At 42.5% G+C, this 25,071-nt stretch overlaps 1 protein-coding gene across 1 annotated transcript; it reads right to left on the reverse strand.

Annotated features, from left to right (window-relative positions):
* Positions 1-56: 56 nt before the first annotated feature.
* Positions 57-22,016, reverse strand: PPT1 (palmitoyl-protein thioesterase 1). The gene is made up of 9 exons (XM_058553788.1): positions 21,878-22,016; positions 18,687-18,796; positions 18,339-18,466; positions 17,946-18,016; positions 16,318-16,420; positions 5,323-5,413; positions 4,413-4,511; positions 2,837-2,908; positions 57-1,557 (listed from the first exon to the last, which is right to left on the reverse strand). The coding sequence occupies exons 1-9, from the start codon at positions 21,999-22,001 to the stop codon at positions 1,435-1,437; spliced, it is 921 nt and encodes a 306-aa protein (XP_058409771.1). The 5' UTR covers positions 22,002-22,016; the 3' UTR covers positions 57-1,434.
* Positions 22,017-25,071: the final 3,055 nt, after the last annotated feature.

The following is a 25,071-nucleotide window of genomic DNA, read 5'->3' on the forward strand; positions in this document are numbered from 1 at the left end:
ATGATATTTCCTGTACAGAGATGTGAGGATATTGAAAAGAAAAATGACACCAAGGATAAGAAACTACTCTTTATTTCAGATGACCTCATAAAATTATTTTCACATTCCCCCAATTCTTGCCCTTAATCTTCATCTTTCAGTGGAAAAATAAGGCGTGAGAGAGGTGAAGGAAAGATCATAAAGGGTCAACTTTGCAGCACCAACAAGGTGCTTCTCTCAAGCATAGCTAATCATTTCCCCAAACTGGCATTCTGTAGAACATTCTTCCAAAAAGTGTTGATAGGTTTTCATGGGATGGGGGAGTAGGGACTAAGACGTCCATGCTCAAATGGTATGGGAAACAGTAGATTAAAGTTAATTTTCTTTACTGTAACAGGAATTTTCAGAGTCCTTAATATTCTAATGTGAGTTGATCTCCAAGAGGAGAAAAGGGGTATGGGATATTCCCCAAGCTTTTTGAGCAAACAATCCTTTTCTCACAGAGCATATCAGAAACAGTTTGGAGTGTACTGATAAATATGATTTTTTGAGATGGAAATTAGAAAGCCTGATCTCTTCACATTTTTTCTCCCATGCTCTGCTAACACCAGCAAGAGTGACTCTAGAATCTTGACCACTAGTCATATTAAGAAAGGACAGGTTAATCAAGGATGGAATGGAAAGAACCAGCTGCCTCCTCATTTTTCATTTCCCTTGCTACATTTTTCTTCACATTTCCCTAAGCTGAGCAATATGTACACATCCTCCCTTAAGCAATCCAATTGGATGCTATTTTCCTCCTTTTGTGACAGAGCAACTAATTCATCACTACCCGAGGAGACAAAAAGAGTGCTGCAAGGCAATATGGGGGGACTAGGGGAATTTGTCTAATAATTGCTAAGACACCACAGGAGGCAACATACTCAAAGAGAGGAGGGCAGCCGTAAGAGATTATGCAGAAACATCCAAGCAGTACTTTTCCAAGCACTGGTTAAATCTTCACCAGCAAAACTGAGAAAGCATTTATGTGAACACCTCAGGCCTAGGTTCTGGCCTCTTGGCTTGAAAATGGGCTCAATTTTCCTGAGAAAAGTGCCCTTAGGATCTATCTCATTGGTTTAGTTTGTTCAGTCTCTTCTGGACCTTGGCACAGTTCTGACACTGACCTGTAACAGACTGTTTCCTAAGTCAGCTTGATCACATCAAAGGGTTGTAAAACAATCTCCATGGTTATTAACTAATTAAACTTGCATTCAACACCATGTGCTGATAGGATGAGGCAAAGAATAAGATTCAGATCTTAGATCTTTCCGAGCAGGGCATGTTAGATGATGACTAGAGAGGAGGATTAGTTACAAGCTGGGTCTGAGCTCAGGCTTGGGCATGAAAGGAACTATCTTCCACTGATTTGGAACCATAGGGGCTCCCTGAGCTCTGGTGCAAACTGCAAAGGTTTCATTCAAGGAAGGGTATGATGTGGGCATAAAACCATTCCTCAGACAGTTGAAGATGGTCCCCTTCTACAGCCAGAAACACTAGCTGTCCTGCCTTGTCCATTGCTTTTAGCCCCAGGCGGTCCTGCAAAAAGAAAGGCCATAATTAATCAAGAGGCTTAATGAAAAGTTTTATTAGAGTAAAATAGTAAAGAAATAGAATGTTAACTTGAGATATATTCTCAAAATGCAATCTTTTCCCTTAGTATTAAAATGTAGGTATACTGTTGAAAATGCCAAAAAGGATGTCTCTCTCCTTTTTTTCCTAAGCTTTAAAAATGTATATGTAATTGAGATTATTCTAGCCAGTTTTATATTCTGTTTTCTAAAGTTTCCCAAAGCTTCTGGTGGACCACTTATGGGTGGGCAAGCCACAGACAAAACTCCCTCAAAATGTCAGTTAAGTGGGACTGAGCCAAAGACAGGAGAACATTAACTAGATAACTTAAAACATATCTAACCCTTAGATAACAAACCTCAGACACTTTCATATCCTGCGATTGCAAATATTACTCCTAGCAAGGGTGCTGCAGAACAAGTATGGTTGGGAAGGTGAGCAGTTATGACGGTGCCAGAATGTTGCTTCTGCTGAGACTACTATCAGTTTGAGTTTCATAAGGAAGTTCTTAGTTGTAATTTCCAAAACTCTTAACAGACCCTAGCTTCCCTTTCCTTTTACCTCACCCAAGCTGGGGCACTAATGCAGGAAAAAGCCAAGAGAGGAGACAGTTGGCCTCTGAAATTACTTGGAGGAATTCTAATAGAAGGTGAATGGTTCAGATGTGGCACTTGTGCATTTTTAGAAGAGTCTATCCCATATAAAATGCTTTGAGCGTGGAAGGCCCCAGAACTGGAGGTGGTGAAATGCTGCAACCTCTGCTTGGGAAACAGGACCTACTGCTAAACAAAATTCGTAACTCTCTTCCTATTCAGTCTCCTGCAGGAGGAGCTCCCCTGTCAGTGCCTAATTTGAAAACAGGATTTCCACATCTATTACTATTTTAAAGTAACACCCTTCTCTTCTATTTTCATTATGCATGGAGGCTTCTTGGATTTGTAGCAGACTGCACCACAGCAAAGGAAGCCAGTTCTAACTCAGAAGGAAAGAGTTAGAGTCCCTTGCACATGCTTGAGAACCATGAGGTACGGGTCCTTCCACCTTCAGAATGTAGATTCTGGAAACCAATGCCTGATATGTTAGTGCAACAATCCAACCTAACAAGCCTTGCTCATATCAGACATGAATCAGATGCCTCATGAGCACCTACTGCTCTGGGGTGAACAGGACAGGGTCTACCACCAAAGAACCTAGTAGCTTCAGGGACCTGAGGCTGAAAAGAACAGTGCCTCTTCTCCCCAGTTACCTGTGTGTACAGAGTGGTCTCCTGTAACGGAATGGTTTCCTTGGCTTGGCCACTTCTGTAAAATCCAAACCACTGCAGGGGAGGAGGAAGAAATAAGGTCAGATCAGACACACAGCACACACTGCCAAACTAAGACTGGCTAGTACCGACAAACTGAACATCATAAAGCTGTAGCAAGGAGGAAAAACAGGATGTCTTGAGTCACCTCTTTTTAAGGGTGGATCCTGAGGATAAGTTAATCTTTCCAAAGAGCTTTCCAATTCCTCAGAATTTCTCCTTCCTACAATTATTGAGCACCTACCCTGTGAAAATTCTTGTGTTCAACTCTAGACATTAAAAGATGAATATATACATGGTCCTGTTTTCAAGACGCTTTAGTCTAATGAGGCATAGAAACAACTAATTGTTTAGCACAGGAGTCAGCAAACTTCTGTAAAGGCCAGATAAAATATTTTAGGCTTTAAGGGCCACATGGATGCAACTCTCAATGCTGCCATTGTAATGCAAAACCAGCCACAGAGGATATTTTAAAAATGAATATGGATTTATTGCAATGAAACTATTGACACTGAAATTTGAATTTCATATAATTTTCACGTCACCAAATATTTTTTTTCAACCATTTAAAAATGTAAAAACCAGGGCCGGCGCCATGGCATAGTGGTTAAGTGCGTGCACTCCGCTGCTGGCGGCCTGAGTTCGGATCCTGGGCACGCACCGATGCACCGCTTGTCAGGCCATGCTGTGGCGGCGTCCCATATAAAGTAGAGGAAGATAGGCATGGATGTTAGCCCAGGGCCAGTCTTCCTCAGCAAAAAGAGGAGGATTGGCATGGATGTTAGCTCAGAGCTGATCTTCCTCACAAAAATAAATAAATAAAATAAAAATAAAAATGTAAAAACCATTTTTAGTTCGTGGACCGTACAAAAGCAGGTGGCAGCCTGGATTTGGCCCACAGGCTGCAGTTTACATGCTAGTCCCTCGTGGTCTGACATAATGTGATAACTGCTCTAATGGAGGCCGATGGTTCCACAAAAGAGGGAGCAAATTCTGCTTGGAATAGGGATGGCGTCCTGGATGGAGGAAGTGACATTTGAGTTTGGCCTTGACAGATGAATAGGAGCTTGTCAGGTGGAGAAGCTCAGGGAAGGGCATTCTAGAGACTGAAAAACTTGATCAGAGAATGTATGAAGTGGGCAGTGAAGGGAGGTTAGGTTGGAAAAATAGGTCAAAGCCAGGTCAAGGCAGACCTTGAATGCCAACCTTAAGGATTTATAGACTTTGGGCTGGTGGTTCTGAACCTTTTCTGAGTCACAGATCTCTCTGAAAATCTGATAAAAATTATAGACCCTTCCTCAGAGAATGCAACTACACAATTCTGCATACAATTTGTCGGGGGCTGGGTTATAACCCTCAGTGTCCCATTTATAGATCTCGGGGGAGGAAGCCCTGCTCTATACAAAGGCTAGTGGAAGGACTGAAGGTTCTTCCCCCCGCAGGCAGCGCAGCTGTATTCTAACGCCATTCACTCCTGTGGTCTCCTGGCATGTTGTGGCCTGCCTAAGCAGTGTCTCACCTCAGAATCCACAGGGTCCACAATGGAATCATTGAGGAATTTCACCATCACAAACTTCTTCAAGGCCATCAGGTTTTTCTTATAGGACTCATTGACACCCTGGAGGAAAGACCATCAGGGACATCATCATCAGGTTCCAGCAGGGGGATTAAAGCCTTTCAGTGCTCTGGTCTCCCTGACCGTGGGCCACCATGTTTCTTCCCCATGGTAGGGGCTGCTTTTCCAGCTTCCTGCTCAAAATATACCTTGTATAGCCTTTTCTTACCATCCTATCTGATTGACATGCCCCCATCAACCACGGCACACAGATGCCACCGTGAATCGGTCTTTGCACTCCACAGGGATCCATCACATAGGTTAAAGGCTTCTAGCCAGAAAAAGCCAAGGCAAAACCAAAAAACTGCAAATTCTGCGTGGTTCTGCTATACTATTCTATTATTTCCCTTCATTTTGTTTTTAAAACCTCCAGATAAGTTCAATATAAATTGAGCCACCTAGTTTATCAGAATCTCCCAAACCATGCTCGTGTTTGGGACACACTCAGTCCCCTCTGAAGTCTCTCTTCTAAGTAAATTTCTCTTCTGAGAAAATTTGACCAAAAAGGACCCACCAGGAAGGCTTCACTCAGTCAGACAGCAGCTGAGAAGTTCCACTAAGCCAGCCAACAGCCTACCGAGCTCGCCCTGCTTCTTCCCCACTAGGCAAGGGAAAGGGCCTAAGGGAAAGAAGCCAAATGAACTTCAGCCTTCCTAAAAAGAACTGAATCTCATAAGCACTGGCTCCCAGAAAACAGAACTTCTGTTTCCCAGGCTCTGCCCAGGATATTCTGGGTAAACAGTCACTGCTGATCTGTTTATAATTCCCTGAATGGAAAACTGAATGCACAACTATGGTGGCCTGGGTTGCTTACTCTCTCCTGATTAATATCTGCCAAGAAGACGCTGTGGTTGCGGTACACATCCTCCTTTATGGGGTCGTGCCAGTATTCTGCTTGCACCAGGCTGCAGGAAGAAAAAGGAATGACGGTGACCAAGCTGCATGTCAGCCACCAGGCCTGGGGCATGCACTGTGCACAGGCCACCAGGAGACTTCACAAGGACAAAAGACCAGAGCCCTCAAGCCCAGACCTTGCCCTCTAACAGGGAAGACAAGACTTCCACCCACAAAACAGTCCAGCAACAAGACACCTGAGGCAAGGATGTGCTATTTAGCACAGTACAGAAAGTCTTAAAGATTTAAGAAAAGGACTCACCAATGCTGGTTCCAATATTGAGAACCAATGTGGCATTGAGCTTCGTCACATTTATCATGCCTCCAGGTCATGGTGGCACATGCTGTCCCCTCCCATAACCCCACCTCCTTCACCCTCCTTTGTTTCCTAATCATCCTGCAAGACCCAGCTCAAACACCACCACCTCTGCCTCCTCTTCATCCAACCATCTATCTCTTCATCCATTTTGCCATCCTCAGACTGGGATGGAGGTCTAACCTTTCAATCACAGAGCATTTATCATACGATTGAGTGATGACAGTACTTTCCAGGATTCTGGTATGTCATACAATTTTTAAGGACAAAAAGCAGGTATTTGGTGGTTATAATGGTATTATTGAAGACTATTATTTCAGACATCTGTTCATACCTTTTTACTTTCTCTCCAGTCTCCACTTCCCCTTCCCTTCCCTCCCAACCCTCCCCCCATCAAAACTGACACCTTTACCACAAGGCCTCCCAGCAGCTAGTTTCCACTTAGTTCCTGCATCTAAACAGCAGCATTCCCACCAAACAAAATGCTCAGCATGGACCTACTGGGAGAAGTCCTCTGGGGAAAGGGAGTTATCAGAGCATGCGTAGGACTCTCTATTCCAGCTTGGCAAGGAAAGAAATCAAAATTTCTACAACACGAGCGTCCCAGCCAAAGTGGAAGAGCTGCCCAGAGGCAGTGGTGCTGAAAGCTCTACTTAGCAGAGCAGGACCGCACAAAAGCCCAATGGAAACAGCTACGTCAGAGATGACAGCAGCTCCTAGTGCCCAGAAGCAGATAGGACTGAGGTTAAAGGAAGCAGCAGCTGGACTGTTGGCAGTCAGAGTACATTCTATAATCCATTTATAAATGTATCTGAAAGCTTTTTTTTTTTTTTTTTTTGTAAGGAGATCAGCCCTGTGCTAACATCTGCCAATTCTCCTCTTTTTTCTGCTGAGGAAGACTGGCCCTGGGCTAACATCCGTGCCCATCTTCCTCCACTTTATATGGGACGCCACCACAGCATGGCTTGCCAAGCAGTGCATCGGTTTGCTCCCGGGATCCAAACGGGCGAACCCCAGGCCGCCGCAGCGGAGCACACGCACTTAACCGCTTGCGCCACCGGGCCAGCCCCATCTGAAAGCTTTTAAGTGTTTAGTTTCACTGATTTTTTAAAATGTCAGGAGCTGTGAACATTTATAAAATACTGATACTATTTTAGTACTGGTCTTGTCATGTTGTTTTAGCATTGCCCTCACTCACCATGTGAGAGTGTTGGTTCCCTGTCTCTCCTACGGGACTATAAGCTCCTTTAGCAGCGAGTGTCTGGCACATAGCGGGTGCTCAGTAGTAAGGGTCTGCAGAATGAAATGGATGGATGTAGGGATGTCAGACAAGCTATGAAAGAAGTGGGCTTGGCACTGAAGGAGGAGTAGGATTTAGAGGCGTGAGGAGAAGGGAGGGCAGTATAGTTCAAAGAACAAGGGAACAGAAAGCTTCAAGAGTAGGTGGTCAACGGTGTCAAATGCTGAGAAGTGGTGAGCACTGAGCACACACTTTTCACAGAGGTGGCGAATCAAAGTTTCTTCAAAAAATGTAAGTGAATGAATACAAAGGTCTTTGGATCTTGCCAGGCCAGGTTCTGGTGACCCAAAATTGCAGTGGGGAGGCCTAATGGCTGATGATGAAAGAAAGGAAAAGGCAGTGGTCACAGGTCACCTTTCTGTGTGAAAAGGAAACAGAGCTAAGAAGGGGCAACAGGAAGAGATGAAGGACATTGTGTTTTGTAAGAAGCCTGGTGCACAGAGGACGAGGGGAAAGACCTGAGGGTAAGCGGAGGCTGAAAGTGCTGTAGAAAGGGGGGATGTTAGGGAGGGGGAAGGTTCTTCAGGAGGTGGAGAGAGAAAAAACATGGCTTGTACTATTATCTCCTGTTTACCACTGAAGGGCCAAATTCAGAGAGGTTAAGTAACTCTCCTAAAACTACACATCAGTTGTAGAAAAGGTAAGATAGGAGCCTCAATCTGTCTGAGCCACGGTCTTTCCAATGCAGCACACTGCAGAGGCAGGAAAAGACAGCTCCCTGGGCAGAACTACCCAACCACAGGCCACCCCGGTGAGAAGAGCCTTTACCCCCTGAGGCCTGCTCTAGCCACTGTGGCTTAAAGACAATAAAAGTAACACTTGTACAGCACTTACCACATACCAGGCCTATTCTAAGCACTTCACATATATCAGCCTATTTAATCCTTACAAGAATCCCACAGGATGGGTACTATTACTATCCTCATGTTAACAAATGCAGCAACCAGACCCAGCGTGATTAAGTAGCTTGTCCAAGGTCATGCTGCTAAGAAGTAATAGAGCCAGAACAGTTAGGCAGGCAGTCTAGCTCCAGAAGCCTTGCTCTAACCACTAGACACACCGTCTCTGCTGCCAATGGGATGCAGATAACACCAGCGTTATGTCACACAGACATAGGTTGGCATCATAGGTATTTTACCTCTGAGCCTGTTTCTTTACAGGGTTATTGTGAAAATTAAACAAGACATGTAAAGTTCTAGTACTGTGTCCACTCGTGGTAAAATTTAATAAAAGACAGTGATATCAGACCTATCATTATTCTATTTTGTTCCTCCTTGCCCTCACTCTGATCCAGCTACCAGCATAGTTTTCATAGAGAAATGCTGTTTGAAGGCCTAGCCTGAGAGAAACAAGAGCCTGAAGCAAAGGAAAAGAGGGCAGCAGAGGATGTGCTGAGGTGACACCAAAACTCTCTAAGGAATTCAGCCTAGATCATGAGATGATTTTTGGTGGAATCTGACACACTAATTCTAAAATTCAGATCGAACAATACAAGTCCAAGCACAGCCAAGACTTGAAGAGGAGTTAAGTAAAAGTTGCTATGGTAACTAAAACAGTGGGGTAATTGGGTAGAAATAGACAAATAAATCAGTGGAACAGAACAGCCCAGAAACAGACTCAAGCACAGACAACCTCAGGTGGATGAAAAACATGAGAATGAAAAACAAAACCTTAAAAACAAGAGGAAAATCTGAGATAGGAGAAAAGCCTTATGCATCAATCATAAAGACTGATCAATTTGACTGAATCCAAATTAAAAGCTGCTATACCTGATGCTGGTTGCACAACACTGTGAATGTAATTAATGCCACTGAAACTTACACTTAAAAATGGTTAAAATGGCAAATCTTGTGTTATATATTTTTTACCACAACTTTAAAAATATTAGTAACTAATATACCAAAAACCAATGAATTGTACACTTTCAATGGGTGAACTGTATGGTATGTGAATTATATCTCAATAAAGCTGTTAAAAAAAAACACACAAAAACCTGCTGCACCAAAAAAGGTACTATAAACAAAATTAAAAGATAAGCCACAGACTGGGAGAAGTTAAGTGTAACATACCTACCAAAGAAAGGCTTAATATTCAAAATATATGTGCAGTGTGTGTGCATAATACAAAGCATTAAGAAAAAGACAAAGAACCCAACAGAAAAACAGGCAAATGCAATGAAGAGGCAGTTCACAGAAAGGAGACCTGAGTGGCCCATAAACAGGAACAGATGCCCAACCTGACTAATAAACAAGCACATGTGGATAGAACTAGAAACCACTCCACACACATCTGACTGGCAAAAATTAATAGACGGAGGGTCAAAAGTTAGTAAGAATGGAGAGAACAGGAACTCTCACACTCTGTGGGTGGGAATATAATACGGTACAGTAACCACATTGGCAATACTGAGTCAAGTTTAAAACACATTCTAATAATCACTGTAATAACAGCAGCCAACATACAGTGATTGAGTGTTTTCAAGGTACTGTTCTACGCACTCTACATCAATTAGCTCATTTAACCTTCTCTACAACCCATGAGGGATAATTATTGCCCTATTTTTCAGATGATGAAACTCAGGCAGAGGGGGTAAGTAACTTCCCCCAAATTACCCAGTTAGTAACTGGCAGAGTCTACACGTAGACAAATTCTCGTTCAAGGACATTCACTGCAAATTCTTAGTTATAATGAGAAACTGGGAATGCTGAAATGTTTGCAATGTGGGAATCAATAAACTGTGGTGTAGTCACATAAGCTAGAATGCCACACAGCAGTCAAGATGAGTGAACTAGATGTATATGTAACAACATGTTTAGATCTCACAAAATATTGAGTGAAAAAATAATTTGCAGAATTAAATGCACAGTAAGATATCCATTACATGAAATTTTAAATATACAAAATGACACTATATATTGATTACGGATCAATGTATATGTACGTATATAATAACATTTTTTTTTAATGGACAGAAAGAATATACCCTGATTTCTTGACAGTGGTTGTCACTGTGGAGGGAGAGCAGAGAATGGGACCTGGGAGAGATACGTAGAAGAATTCAATTCTATCTGAAATGTTTCAGTTCTAAAAAATTCTGAGGTAAATATGACAAAATATTAAATTTAGGTCCTAGGGACACAGTAGTTTGTTACATTACTCTCTATACTTTTCTGAATGGTTGAAAAGTGTCTGAGGGAGCTTGAGTGGATGCTTCAATATTTCCAGAAGAGGGAATGGCAAGTTGAGGGCAAAGGTGTGGGGAGAAGAGGACACCTGAGGAAAAGTGGGACACTCTGAGAGCCATTATTGGGGGGCACAGGGCTGGAAGCCGGGGGCCAAGGGGAGGGCAAGCTGAGAGAGCAGAGCTGGCACAGGGGCAGACAAGAGGCCAAGGCCAGGGCAACACTGGGATATTCGCCATGACAGGGAGTGGTCGGGAGCAGGTAGCGACAGCAGGAAAACTGGAGGAAGGAGAAATCCAGGAAGGGCTGCCAGCATCTCAAAGGGAAAGAAGAGGGCAGATTTCACACGCCAGGGTGAGAGAGAACTGTTACACTCACCATTGCTCATTGCCGCCCCCCGCAAGGGTGACCAGGGGCTAGTACTTGAAAAATGCTACCTCACTGGTTACTCAGGGCATTAGGAATATCAAATTTGCTCTGCTAAGGTTAAATTACCTGAACAGTGTAGAAGACATCTTTTGGGGTCTCTGCCTAAATCAGAACAATTCTCCCCTGTCTGGGAACTGCACACTTCCTGCCCCCACCTAACAAGTTACAGGAGTGGGTATGGTTGGTACCATGTGGTCCCACTTCTCTGGCCACAGCTGATAAGAGCAAGGCAGGAACCTGACCTGAGCTGGGGCCTGGTCCCTTCCCTAAGAATTTGAATTGGGATGGAGAGATTCTAGCCTCAGACTGAGATCACCTCCTAAATAGAGAAGATTAAAGACTCAGAAGCAGTGCAAGGCTACCTTTCACGAGGTGGAGGGCAGGAGAGGCTGATCTGCACGGAGAGAAAGAAGAAGCAGTGACACGGAGTGAGAAGCAATAACGACAGATGGAGAGAGACCGTCTTCGCTCTTGATGGCGCCCATCTCTTGCTTCCAGTCCCCATAAGGCCTGGGTACCAAAATACTATGAATTTCTTTTAAATTTTAGATTGGTTCGATTTGGTTTCTTTCTTGCAACCAGAATCCTCCCTAATACAAAGGGCAACCTATGACAATCCTGCAAAGAGAAAACTATTTCCATTTATTACTTTGAGCTCTCACCATCCCCCTTCCTACCACTCTACTTGGACTACTAGCCTCTTTAGATCTCATACTGGTCATCTGTTAAAATGAGTTTTATCCATACAAAGAAACTTTAAAAAGTAAAAGCACAACCCTACAAACTTAGAACTCTATAAAATTAGAAAAGTATCTTAAAAGTTAATCTGTAAATGAGCTGTTGAGAACTCAGAATGCATTTCCCAGGAAAACCATCTCCTGGCTCACAAGTCTAGTTCAGCTACAATGTTATGCAATGGATCTCAAGTCATTCCACTTCTCGCTGTGGCCACCCTGGTGTCCAAGCCACCATCACCCTCTTACCTCGAGCACCGCAACAGCCCCCAACTGCTCTCCCTGCTTTCCTCTATGCCCTTTACAATCCACTCACCACAGAGCAGTAAAGATCTTCCAAAAACATAAATCAGATCCTGTTATTCCCTTGCTTAAAACTTCCCAGTAGTTTCCCACAATGTTTAGAAGAAAATCCACACTCCTTATGTGGCCTTCAAGTCTTTGCAGGATGTATGATGTAGCCTGTGCTTCTCTGTCCAACTCTCCCATCTGTCACTAAACTCTAGTCACCCTGGCCTAGAACAAGCCAAACTTGTCCCAGGCTCAGGGCCTTTGTGCCTGCTGTTCCCTCTGCCTGATTCCTCTTTCCTTAGCTCCTCCTATGCTCCTTCCTTCTCATCCTTCAGACCCCAGCTTAAATATCTCTTCTTCAAAAGCCATTCTGTCCAAAGCAGGTACCCCCTCTGTCACTTACTCTCCATCACTGCAACCTGTTTATTTCCACCACGGCTTAGCACCACAGAGGTTATCTAGTGCATCAGTTTACTTGGAGACCCCCTTTCCCCAGTAGCAAGTTTATGGGAGCAGGCACCCTAATTGTCTTGTTCTCTACTGTATCTGTGAGACCTACAACAGGGCCTGGCAAATAGCAGTAGTTCCATATTTGATGAAATTATGAATGAAATACTTTACAACTGCAACTAAAAGTTAGAGAAAACTAAACCATTGCAATACTTATAAATAAATGAAACAGAAAGCTCAAGTTGAATAACTATTTTAAAACACAGCACCACTAGTGGTAATAGGCCGAACCTGCCTACTTAATATGAACTGCATCCTGCACTGAATGCTTTACATCAATTTGTCTAATCCCCACAACCACCCTGCAGGAAAGTAGCACTATTAACCTCACACTAGAGATGAGGAGGTGATGGCTCAAAGACACCCAAGGCCACACAGCTGGCAGTGTTGAACTGAGCCTCTCCAACAACCCCCTAGAAAGACAGTATGGAAGGTTATTTTTTTTCTTTTTGCACGTCTGAAGATGTCTTTATTTTCCCTTCACATTTGATTGCTACTTTGAGGTTCGGTATAGAATTCTAGGCTGGAAATCACTTTCCCCCAGAACACAAAGGTACCGCACGATTGCCTGCTAGCTGGTAGTGTTGCTGTCAGGGAGTCTGCTGCCCTTAGGACTCACTGTACGCAGCCTCACTGGGATCTACTCTTTATCCCTAGTGCTCTGAAATTTCACAGGAATATACCTTGGTGTGGGTCTTTTTCATTCCTTGCCCTGACTACTTGGTGAGCCCTTTAAATCTGGAAACTCATGTCCTGTAGTTCTGAGTTTTCTTGTATTACTTCCTTGATAATTCCAATCCAGCCTTCTTCTCTTCTCTTCTGGAAACTCCTATGAGTCAGATATTGGACTCCCTAAACGGCTTCTCTAATTTCATCTGTTCTCCCCTTTTTTCTACTCTACCTCTTTGAGTTTTTGTTCTAATTTCCAGGAGATCCCTCAACTTTATATTCCCATGTCTCTAATACATTTTTTTTTTGGTGAGGAAGATTAGCCCTGAGCTAACATCAGTTGCCAATCCTCTTTTTGCTGTGGAAGATTGGCCCTGGGCTAACATCCGTGCCCATCTTCCTCTACTTTATATGTGGGACGCCTGCCACAGCATGGCTTGATAAGCAGTGCACAAGTCTGCACCCAGGATCCGAACCTGTAAATCCTGGGCCGCTGAAGTGGAGAGCGTGAACTTAACCATTACACCACTGGGCCAGCCCCTCTAATACATTTTTTATATTGGTTATCTTATTTTTAATTTCCACAAGCTCTTTCTCACTCTCTCACTCTTTTTTTTTTAAATTATTCTATTAAACCTTTTATATGGTTTACATATTCTCTTTTTTTTTTTCTCCCCAAAGCCCCAGTACATGGTTGTATATCCTAGTTGTAAGTCCTTCTAGTTCTTCCATGTGAGCTGCCGCCACAGCATGGCAACTGACAGAGGAGTGGTGCGGTTCTGCGCCCGGGAACCTAACCCAGGCCCCCGAAGCAGAGCGCACCAAACTTCAACCACTAGGCCATCAGGGCTGGCTCTCTCTTACTCTTTAATTGTTTGTTTTATTCACATTCTTTTCTAGTGTCACGGATGCAATCTCTTATCTCTGAAGATGATAACTACAGGCTTTTTAAAGGTTTTCTTCAGCTCCTTGAATTGCCATCTGTTTCTTTCAAGCTCCTAACTTTTTGTTTGTGTTGGTCAGTCTTCCATGTCGGAAGATTTCCTCAGATGTCCAACTGCGGGTCATCGGCTCACTGCTCATGTTTACACGAGGGACTACAAAGCTCACTGGTAGCTCTTCACGTAAGAACAGAGCTTATGGAGCCGGCCCTGTGGCTTAGCGGTTAAGTGCGCGCACTCCGCTACTGGCGGCCCAGGTTCGGATCCCAGGCATGCACCGACACACCGCTTCTCCAGCCATGCTGAGGCCACGTCCCACATACAGCAACTAGAAGGATGTGCAACTATGACATACAACTATCTACTGGGGCTTTGAGGAAAAAAAGGAGGAGGATTGGCAATAGATGTTAGCTCAGAGCTGGTCTTCCTCAGCTAAAAGGAGGAGGATTAGCATGGATGTCAGCTCAGGGCTGATCTTCCTCACAAAAAAAATGATAATAATAAGAACAGAGCTATCTACTGGTGGCTTCACCACATGACAGTCAAGAGGAGTCCTGATTTGTTGGAGTATTCCAAAACATCAACCTGTAGGTCTTTTCTCTGGGGCTGGTCAGTTTTTCCAGAGAGGGGTCTGCCAAACTTCTGCCTAGCAGGTAATAAGCCTGGCTGCTATCATTCTGGGAGCCGAGTGGGAGAGATGGGTTTTCAATATGGTGCCTTACCACCATCCTGTGCTTATTATCTCCAAGGCTGGTCCTTCTCTAGCTAAACAGCTCCAGAGAATAAATTTTGCTTCTCTTGCCAGAGTAGGGGTGGAGCAATCACTTGGATGTGCACTAAAGGAATTGGGAAGTCTGATCATTCCTTATATAGATTTTCCACAAAAAGTTCTGTTTTTAGTCCCATGCACTTACCCCTGCCTTCCAAAGTATCTTATGTGTTTAATTCCCGAGCCTTTCTGGAGCTGTAAGAAGTGAACCTGCTCCCTTCTTGTCAGTGCATCCCTCTACAGCCATTAAGGTTTCAGCTTTTTCTGTGCTGCTAAAACAATTATCACCTATTCTTCTGCTTTCTGTCTTTCAAAAACATGTCAATGTCTTTATTATCTTTTATCGCCTCTCCTGTTCTCTTTGCCCTTGCAGGTTTATCACTTTTTATTCTTTTTTTTTTTTTTTAATATTATTTATTTACTTATTTTCCCCCCAAAGCCCCCGTAGATAGTTGTACATCATAGCTGCACATCCTTCTAGCTGCTGTATGTGGGACGCGGCCTCAGCATGGCCGGAGAAGCGGTGCGTCGGTGTGTGCCCGGGATCCGAACCCGGGCCGCCAGCAGCGGAGCGTGCGCACTTAACCGCTAAGCCACGGGGCCGGCCCATCACTTTTTATTCTTTTGCTACCAGTTTATTAAAGTTTAAGGAGGAAGTGAAGATAAACATGTAGGTTTTATTAACTCTGTAACCAAGGGTTGTTCACAAAAGAAAGAAATAGAAAGAAAAGGATGAATTTTTCTGAGGCATCTGGGCAAGAGTTAGAAGAATAAAGACTAAAGAATAAAGACTAAAGAGTAAAGAACAATGAAGTTTAAAGAGGCCATATATACCCATGAGAACAGAGAATATGTAGGACATAAATAACCAAGCTGTTACTAGTCAAACCAGGTGAGGGGTAAAGTTTAGCAATGGTTTGAGTTGCCTGAGGGGGAAGGAGGTGGAGATATAAAGTATCTTTGTTTCCTTCACTGACCATCAGGTGTCCACTACTGACCCAAGACAGCTTCACGGCTATGCTTGTAGCCAATGGGTAGGAAAGGAAACGAGAGCTAGCTGCAGGTTGTTTCTGTACGCGGGTCATTCACAAGGCCGTTTCTGGGAAAATGGCTTGTTCAAGGAAGTGTTGTACTGAAGAGTTGTTATTAGACAAGAACAATACACTTGGAAAACCACTGGACAGATACCATGACCATATTAGTTGATCCCAAATCTCAGTTATCATCTAGAATACTCCAGACCTACTGAATCAGAATTTTCTATGGCTGGAGCCCTGGAATCCATTTTTAATAAATTTCCCAGGGGTTCTGACACATATTTGAGTTGGAAAACAACAGACCAAGAACACACTCCCAAATTGATTCTGTATATTTTTAAATACCCAAACACATTTGAGTAGTTGGGGACACTGATGTAGGAGGCTAACCTCTTGCTGCTGACAACATATAGAATCTGTCCTCCGAATATTAATGGTAATTCCTTGGGCTGAGTATTTTTTAAAGGCTTTTTTGTTTGTTTTTTAAAGATAGAAATTTATTCTGTTGTAGTTATACTGTTTCTATATAGAAAAATGACCTCCCTTTCTTTTTTAAATTAATATTAGAGCAGTTTTAGGTTTACAATAAAATTGAGCAAATAGTATACAGATGTTTACAAAAAATATCTCATTTGAATATCACTAGCAACTACTCCTGGAATCACTGTTGGCATGAAAGCCAGCATGATGTTTTCGTGCAGTGACAGCCTGTATCGTTTTCAGCTAGCCATACATACCGCTCTTGAACAGCTTTGGTGTAAGCCCCAGCATTCAGTGTTTTTCTGATCAAGTCACAGATGTGAGAGCTCTCTCCTGGGCAATGAGGGAGTCCAAAAATACCTACAGTAGAAGACAAAAATTCATCCTTCAATAATTATGTATTGAAGACCTTCTATGTCCAAGGCACTGTGAAAAATAAAAACAAACAAAAGCCAGTCCTTGATCTCATTCATTTATTCTTCAAGAAAATAATGTATCAAGAATACTATAACCAGCTTCCTCCTGGTGCTCCCACACTCTTTCTGCCTCAGGACCTTTGCACCTGCTCCTCCCTAGAGGATGTACTTCTTCTCTTACTGCTTCAGTGGCTGGCCTCATTCTCAGGTCTTAGCTTAGCAAAGTGACTACTGACTACTCTAACTCAGTAGGGCCCAATCCCATTACCTTCCCCTCCCCCAGTTATACCTTCATCCTTATCAATAACATTTGAGTGGGGTACCAGGCATAGTTCTAAGCATATACTGGCAATAATTAATTTAATCCTCAAGAGCACCCTGTGCAGTAGAAATCATTATTTGCCCCATATTACAGACAGGAAACTTTAAAACAGAGAGGTTAAACAGCCATCCAAGGTTAGACAGTAAGTAATAGGGCCAGGATTTGAACACAGGCAGACTGGCTCCAGAGCCCACACCTTTTACCAATACAACCACTATTCTGTTCCTCAAATATCATCCTATTTAGTTCTTTCTGCATTTATTTTGTTTGTTTACTTGTTTCATGTCTGTTCTCCTCCCCACACTAGAATGGAAGTTTTATGAAGGCAGGGACCTTGTCTGTCTTTTTTCTAGGTTTTCAACAAATATTTGTTGAAGGAATTATAAAGCTGTTTTTACCAACTTGCAATTGAATAATACTTGTACTTTTAAAAAGTATTTTCCTACCTATTATTTCATGTCATGCTCTGAAAACTTCCTACAAGATGGGCAGGGCCATATTTTAGTTTCCCTCATCTGTGAAAGGGACCTAAAATACCAAATTACTTGCCCACGAGTAATAGTTAATTGGGTGAATCCAGCTTTCCTGATTATAAGGAGAGTCCTTCTGCCCCTCCACTGTCCCAGGTGATAGCTGTATCATTCATTACAGGGACAAAGTTCTATTCCAAAGACACATCCTTCCCCAAAAGTATCTAATTCTGTCTAAATAGAAAACCTGTTGTTTTTCAAAGGATTTAATCTCTACTGTTATATTTTACAGACAAAAAGGCTTAGACACTATTCTCTGCCTAAGCCTAAATTCAATAGGACATCTCCAGTGTCAGAAAATGGGAAAGGCTGTTAGATTTTCCTCATTCCTCAACCACCACCTGCGACGTGGCTGCAACCATCTCACCTCCAGGAGATCCTGTCAGTTAGAGAGAAGTAGATGGCAACTTAACGATTCACTTGTGTTCCAGGCCTCTGGAACCCTACATCTCTTCCTATTTCTTCATCAATGCTGGCTAGTTTGTTATAAACCAGAAAAATAGGATTTTGCAAGGAAGTCTGGCTTCTTGGACAAATAGAGCTGCTAGAATTTTAAAAAATCAAGTGGTCACGTGGGTTAGAACAGAGAAAAAAGGAGGCAAAGAGGCCAAAGTTACCTTGATGTTGCCCCCCAAATGTGATCAGATTGATCATGGGAGGTGACGGGCATCTCTGAGCCACTGCCCTCCTGGGGGAAAAAAAAGGATTATCAGCTCTGACTGTCAGACGGAAACGTATCGTCAACAACCAACTTCACAGATTAAGCTACTTAATTCTCTGTGGTTCCCCAAAGCCACAGACTTTCAGGATTTTCCTCTGATATGGCCAAACACAAATCTTTATCCTTTCATAGAAAATAAAGTTCCGTAAAGCTTCTTACATGAGGACATTTTGGAAAAGTTTTTCTTCCAAGATAGGTGAAGATCCCAAAAGAATTAGAGGAGGAGATCTAGCTGAATAAAAGAAAAGCCATCAATTCCATGTAAGTGGTATAACAGAAAGGGACTTACAGAAATTGGCCTCCCTGGGAGAATCCCATAGCATTGTAGCCTTGCTGCAATTTAGGATCCTTAGCAAGAATCTGACACACTGTTGTTACTTGGGAATTGACATTCAAGAAGAAGCTGTTCTCCACATCCTAAAAGAGGAGCCACAGTGAAGTGAAAGGATGAAAACCACCACTGGCATCTTCTCTAAGAGGTGGACCTCTTTAGGTGGGTAAACTGACACAGGCCACTCAACGTTAAAGTATCATTGCATGATTTACTGCTAAAAATACAAAGTAAAGCATTTTAATAGTACATTCTATGAAATCAGTCAGCAAACCTTCAAAGGAACAGAGTTGTGAAGCAGCTTACCTCCATCAGAGTTTTCCCAATCTCTAAAGATAAGACATAAATTCCAGGTATTTTCTTCTCGACCATTTTTTTAATAGCACCCATGCTTAAGGGATTACAACAGCTGTCTCCTAGATAACAAAGACAGTGATGGAAACTCATGAATCAAAACAACATTATTTATTAAAAAAAAAAACTTTTGTGCTTCAAAGGGCATTATCAAGAATGCGAAAAGACAACACACAGAATGAGAAAATATTTGCAAAACATATCTGATAAGGGTTTAATATCCAGAATACACAAAGAACTCTTACAACTCAACAAGAAGATAACCTAACTAAAAAATGGGAAAAGGACTTGAACAGACATATCTCCAAAGAAGATATACAAATGGCCAACAAACACAGGAAAAGATGTTCAACATCATTGGTCATTAGGGAAGTACAAATCAAAACCACAATGAGATACCACTTCAGACCTACTAGGATAGCTTTGATTTTTTTTTTTTAATTAATTAATTTAAAAAATGGAAAATAAGTGTTGGCAAGGATATGGAGAAACAGGAACCCTTGTACATTGCTGGTGGAAATGTAATATGATGCAGCCACTGTGACAAGTTTGGTGGTTCCTCAAAAAGTTAAACATATGATTACCACATGACCCAGCAACTTCACTTCTAGATACATACCCACAAGAAATGAAAACATATGTCCATGCAGAAACTTGTATATGAATGTTTACAGCAGCATTATTCGCAATAGCCAAAGGGTGAAAATGACCCAAATGTCCACCAATGGATGAATGGATAAACAAATTGTGGTATATACATACAACAGAATATTATTCGGCCATAAAAAGGAACGAGGTACTGACACATGCCACAATGTGGTTAAACCTCAAAAACATTATTATAAGTGAAATGAGCCACACACAAAAGGCCACATATTGTATAATTCCTTTTATTTGATCTATCCAGAATAGGCCAACCCATAGAGACAGAAAGTAGACTGGACATTTCCAGGGGGTGGTGGGAGGTGGAATTGAGGAGTGATTACTTAATGGATACAGGTGTTTTCTAGGGTGATGAAAAAGTTTTGAAACTAGAAAGAAGGAGTAGTTGCACAACATGTGAATACACTAAATGCCACTGAATTGTATACTTTTAATATGGTCAATTGTACGTTATATGAATTTCACCTCAATAAAAAGAAAAAAAAGAACATTTTTTGCTTAGCTCATGTTTACCAAGTATAACAAACTTCAAAAGCTCACACAATATAATTGGGACACCAAATTTACAACTGAAAAATAAGCAGAGGTGCATATTCCCCTCCCTTATCATCCGGAACATTTGGGGTTCACAGACTCTGGTTTCTCCTCAGGGCCAGGACTAGCATAAGACAAGGGAAGCTCCTAGGAAGCAAAATTTAAGGAGGCACTCCCTCTCAGGTTCATGCAAGCGCCGACCCTGAATTTGTACAGACTAGAGAGTGAGCGCCTCCTAAACTCCTGTTCTCTGGCCTCCTCGCCGCACCCTAGTCCCAGCCTGTTTCTTTTCCTGTTTCAGTGAACCAGAACTAAGAACCGGAAGCAAAGCGACTGGCCACTGAGGGGCAGAAGTGGACTGAGATCATTTTCCATTTTGAACTTAATCATCCCATTTTCAACCTGAGACAACGCTTAAGAAAGCTAAGGCCTGGAGCATCTTCTATTTCTCTCATAATAACATTCACCGCACTGAACTGTATGCCTCGTGATCTTGCCCAGTCTCACGGCTTTAAATACCAGCCATACACCCAAGACTCCCAATTTAAATCTCCCGCCTGTTATCTCTGCTCTAGACCCTACACTCCAAATGCCTCTACAACACCTCCGGACGTCTAACAAGCATCTCAAACTTAGTAAGTCCAAAAGCAGCCTCTTGGTCTTCTCCCCACCCCAAATTTGCTCGCCCTACAGACTTCCCCATTTTGGTAAAACGACAACTTCATCTTTCTAGTTGTTCAGACCAAACCCCATGGAATCATCCTTGACTCCTTTCTCTCTCATCCCACATCTAATCTGTCAGCAAATCCCACTGGTTCCACCTTCAAAATATATCCAAACTTTGACCACTTCTCAACATCTCCTCAACCATTAGCCTGTTTCAAGCCACCATCATCTCAATTATTGCAACAGCTTCCTAACTTGTCTCCCTGCAAATGTCCACGACCCTCTACAATCTATTCTCAGTATAGCAGCTAGAGTGGTCCTTTAAAAATGCAAGTCGGATCATGAGTGACATATGAGAAGGCCAACAAGGCCTTCCCATCTCATTCTAGCCAAAGTCCCTATAGTAGCCTTAGTAGGCCTAATAACATCTGCACTCCACCCCAACTGGACCCCTAACCTAAACCCTTGTTTTCTTCTTGCTCACTCAGTTTCGCCCACATTGATCTGAATGTTGTTCCTTGAACATACCAGACATACTTCTGCCTCAGGGCCTTTGCATTTGCTGTCCCTTCCACCAGACAGTCACATGGCATCTTCATCTTCATCCACTTCAGGTCTTTGCTCAAATGTCACTTCCTCAGTGAATCCTTTCCTGACCTTGCTCTATAAAACGGCAAGCCCCCACCGCTGGTCTCTATCCTCCCTCCCTGCTTTATTTTTCTCCATTGTGCTTATAACCATTTGACATATTATATGTTTTACTTATTTATTTCTTTATAGTCTGTCTCTCCCACTGGAAAGTAAGTTCCCAGAGCAAAGAATTTAGTCTGTTTCACTGCTGTATCCTCAACATCTAGTAGGCGCTCAATAACCATGTGTTAAAAGTATAGATGAACTATGGGTGCCTAACAAATCTCTGTTCAATGTGTGAATGAAGAAAAGGATGGATGCCCCGGTCACGTAGCCACAGCCCAGCCCGCCTGACCAAGTGCCCGATGCTGCACGCTGACGCCACTGCCGTGAGGATCAAACAAAGACAGCACGAAAAACCCTAAGGCGGCGCACAGCCCTCTGTGAGCGCACACCACAAGGCAGCTCCTTCTCCTTCTCCCTTTGCAGTAGCCCCCAAATCCTAAAACGTCGGGCCAGCCGGGTGCTGTGTGACCACGGTCCTCGCCCTCCACACTCCCAGCGACCCCAGGCTGGGAGATGGAAAGAGTCGCCAAACCCTTTTGACCCTCTTCTCACTCACTCTCTCCCTCCCTCCCTCCCTCACTCACCCATCCCATGCCAGATCACCAGCGGCAGCGGCGCCGGCGGATCGAGATGCCCCAGCGCCGTTGCGGCGCAGGATGCCGGCAGGAGAGCGACGGCCAAGAGCCACAACGAGCTGGGCGACGCCATCTTGACTCAATCACATGACCGCGCTCTCCCCGCGAAGGCTAGGAGCGGACGGGGGCGGACCGCGCCCTCCACGCCTCTGCCTTGGCCGCCTGGCGGAGTGGGCGTGGGCCCCGGCGTGCCGCTCTAGTAGACAGCCCGCCACGATGAATCAAAATGAATGCCAACCTTTTTTCAGCGCTTACCACACATCAAACGGTATTCTAAGTGCTTTACATCTGTTAATTGATGTAATCCTCATAACAACGCCGTATATGCACTTCTCCCCATTTTACAGGTCAGGACACTGACGCACTGAGAATTTGGCTAAGGTGCCAAGGTCACAGAGATAGCACATTGGTGGGTCCAAAGTCCAAGCTCTTAACCACTGCACTCTGAAAGAAAAATACTTTGTGGAAAGAAGGAAGAAAGGAAGGAAGGACTCAGCTTTCTATTAGAAATGGAAGGGAGGGATAATTTCCAGCCGGGGCTAATTATGGTAGGGTGTGGTGTTTGTTCTGGATCTTGAAGGAAAGATAGGATTTCAACAGGCAAAGATGAAATGCGAGAGAAGGACTGGAAATGGCTAAGGTAGAGAAAAGAAAAAGTATGGTGTGTTTTCTAGAAATGGCAGGGCTTCTAGACTGACAAGAGCATCTGTTGAACGTATAAGAGCGGTGGAAATAGCGACTGCCACTTCCTGGTCTGATATCAGAACTGGATTATTGCAGGAGCCAGTGATCTACCATTTCCCCCTTTTCCATGCCCCTCTTTAATCCACTTTATGTTCTATTGCCAGGTTCGTTATCTCAATCCACTTTCATCTCAGTTCCCTGTCCAATTTTTTTTCAGAAAAATATCGAAATAGTTTGAATAGAGAATTTGTTAAGTAAATTAGGGTGTATCCACTGCACAATGGAATATTATGAGGCGAGTGTTATAAAGGATAAGGCAGATTTAAATATAGTGGCATGAAAAATGTCCTCAATAAATTGTAAAGGAAAATCTGGTTAAACACCCACAGGAAGCCCTTTTGTCTGATGCTGTTGGGATTGGTGGGTAGCTGTTAATTGAAAAAGTCAATTAAAATGCAGAATCATAAAGTATTATGCAATATACAGTTTTATTTAAGAAAAATAAGTTTATTGTTTATTATAAGCATTTTCTTTTAACGTAAGACTTATAAATGTAAATTCCTTCACCAATCTTTTGAGGTAGCCTCAGGCCTTTTCTCTGATTATGGGGCCTCTGATTGAAGCATTTCTTGGAGTGATTTGTGCTTCTTGCCTTTGACAAATCATCTATGATTTCTTTCAATGTTTCTTTAAAGTGGAGCAATAACTGGAAAACATCTGAAGCCATGTGAATGCGAAATTCTTCTAGATGTGTATAGTTTTCCAATCACAGATTTCTCATCCATACCTAATTTAACAATTTTTTTAGCAACTTACCTTTTAAGAGTCTTTCCAAAGCATTCAACTTAGTTTTCATAGAAACATCTCTTGTATCTTTATACTCGTATTTCATACATTTTCAAAAATTAAATTAAATTATAATAGCAAATATCACTGACATAAATAAGTAGAATAAACCCAACTGACATTTGGCAGTCAGGTAGCTCAGCTGGCAGAAAAAGAACTACCCAGAAGCTCTCAAAAGTAACGTCCTAGCCATGTTTAGCGTGCTGTGGACATCTGTAAGCACATTTTAGAATTGAGTGAGTGGGTTAAACAGGAACTAAGAAACTACCTATGTGATTTTGCAAAAAATATATATGTTGTGGTGATGGTTGCACCACTCTATATTTAGTAAAAATCATTGGGTTGTACACATGAAATGGGTGAATTTTATGGTATGTAAAATCTCCCTTAATAAAGCTCTTCTTTAAACATCTATATATTCACGTATTTCCACAGATTTTCACCGAAAGGCTGAAGCATTGGCAAGAAAAAATAGAGAAAATAAATATAGAAAAAGATCAGGGAACTGTTACGAGTAATATTCTTGGGGGCTGTATTATAAGGAACTTTCACTTTTTACTTTATACACTTCTGTATGGTTTGAATTTTTACAGGAAGGGTAAATAACTTTTATTTTAATTTTCCCCAGGTTTTTTCCCCAGTTTTATTGAGATATAATTGACATAAAACATTGTATTAGTTTAAGGTATACAACATAATGATTTGATATATGTATAGATATATAACTTTTATAATCAGAAAAAATAAAGATTTATAAATATATACATTAAAAGTTATAGTACTACTAGGTTAAGATAACGGAATAAAGCTTTCTCATAGACTTTGTTTCCACCAATACCTAAGAAAATTTAAAAAGTTAAAATTTCATCCACAGCAAACAAAGGGTAACAACTCATATCTTAAATGTCAACAAGTGGTAGTCAAGGAAAGACATAGCAGATTCTGGTCTGGAGCATGTCAAGGCTTCCAGTCCTGCCTCCAGTCCATCAAAACTCATACTGTTAGGTCCACAAAATCCTGGGAATTAGCACATACCTATGCACAAATATTCTAAGAAAAAAGAAAATTAAGTGGTTTCCTTTTTTTTTTTTTTTTTGAGGAAGATTAGCCCTGAGCTAACATCTGTTGCCAATCCTCCTCTTCTTGCTGAGGAAGACTGGCTCTGGGCTAACATCCATGCCCATCTTCCTCTACTTTTATATGTGACGCTGCCACAGCATGGCTTGATAAGCAGTGCGTCTGTGTGTGCCCAGGATCCGAACCTGTGAATCCCAGGCCCCCAAAGCAGAGCGCTTGCACTTAACTGCTAAGCAGTGGGGCCGGCCCCAAGTGGTTTCCTTATCTTTCATCCCTTCTCTCTGGAAAGTGAAAATGGCTACTGGGAGAAAAAGGTAAAATGAGAAGTGAAGAATAGACTAACTCTGTTAGGTAGCAGTGAAGACTCCAAGAAATCATACTGAATTGAGGGAGGTGCCAAGGATTGAGGCTGTTTCCCACAGCAACCCCTAGTAGAGGGAAGTCTGGAATAGACACTTAAAACCTCGAAAGTGATTGCAGAACTTAGGTCTTCTAACAAAGGCTGCACACCACCTCCTCTGAGTTCTGCCCCCTCT

The sequence above is a fragment of the Diceros bicornis genome, chromosome 13, assembly GCF_020826845.1.
Source record: "Diceros bicornis minor isolate mBicDic1 chromosome 13, mDicBic1.mat.cur, whole genome shotgun sequence".
Lineage (NCBI taxonomy): Eukaryota > Metazoa > Chordata > Mammalia > Perissodactyla > Rhinocerotidae > Diceros > Diceros bicornis.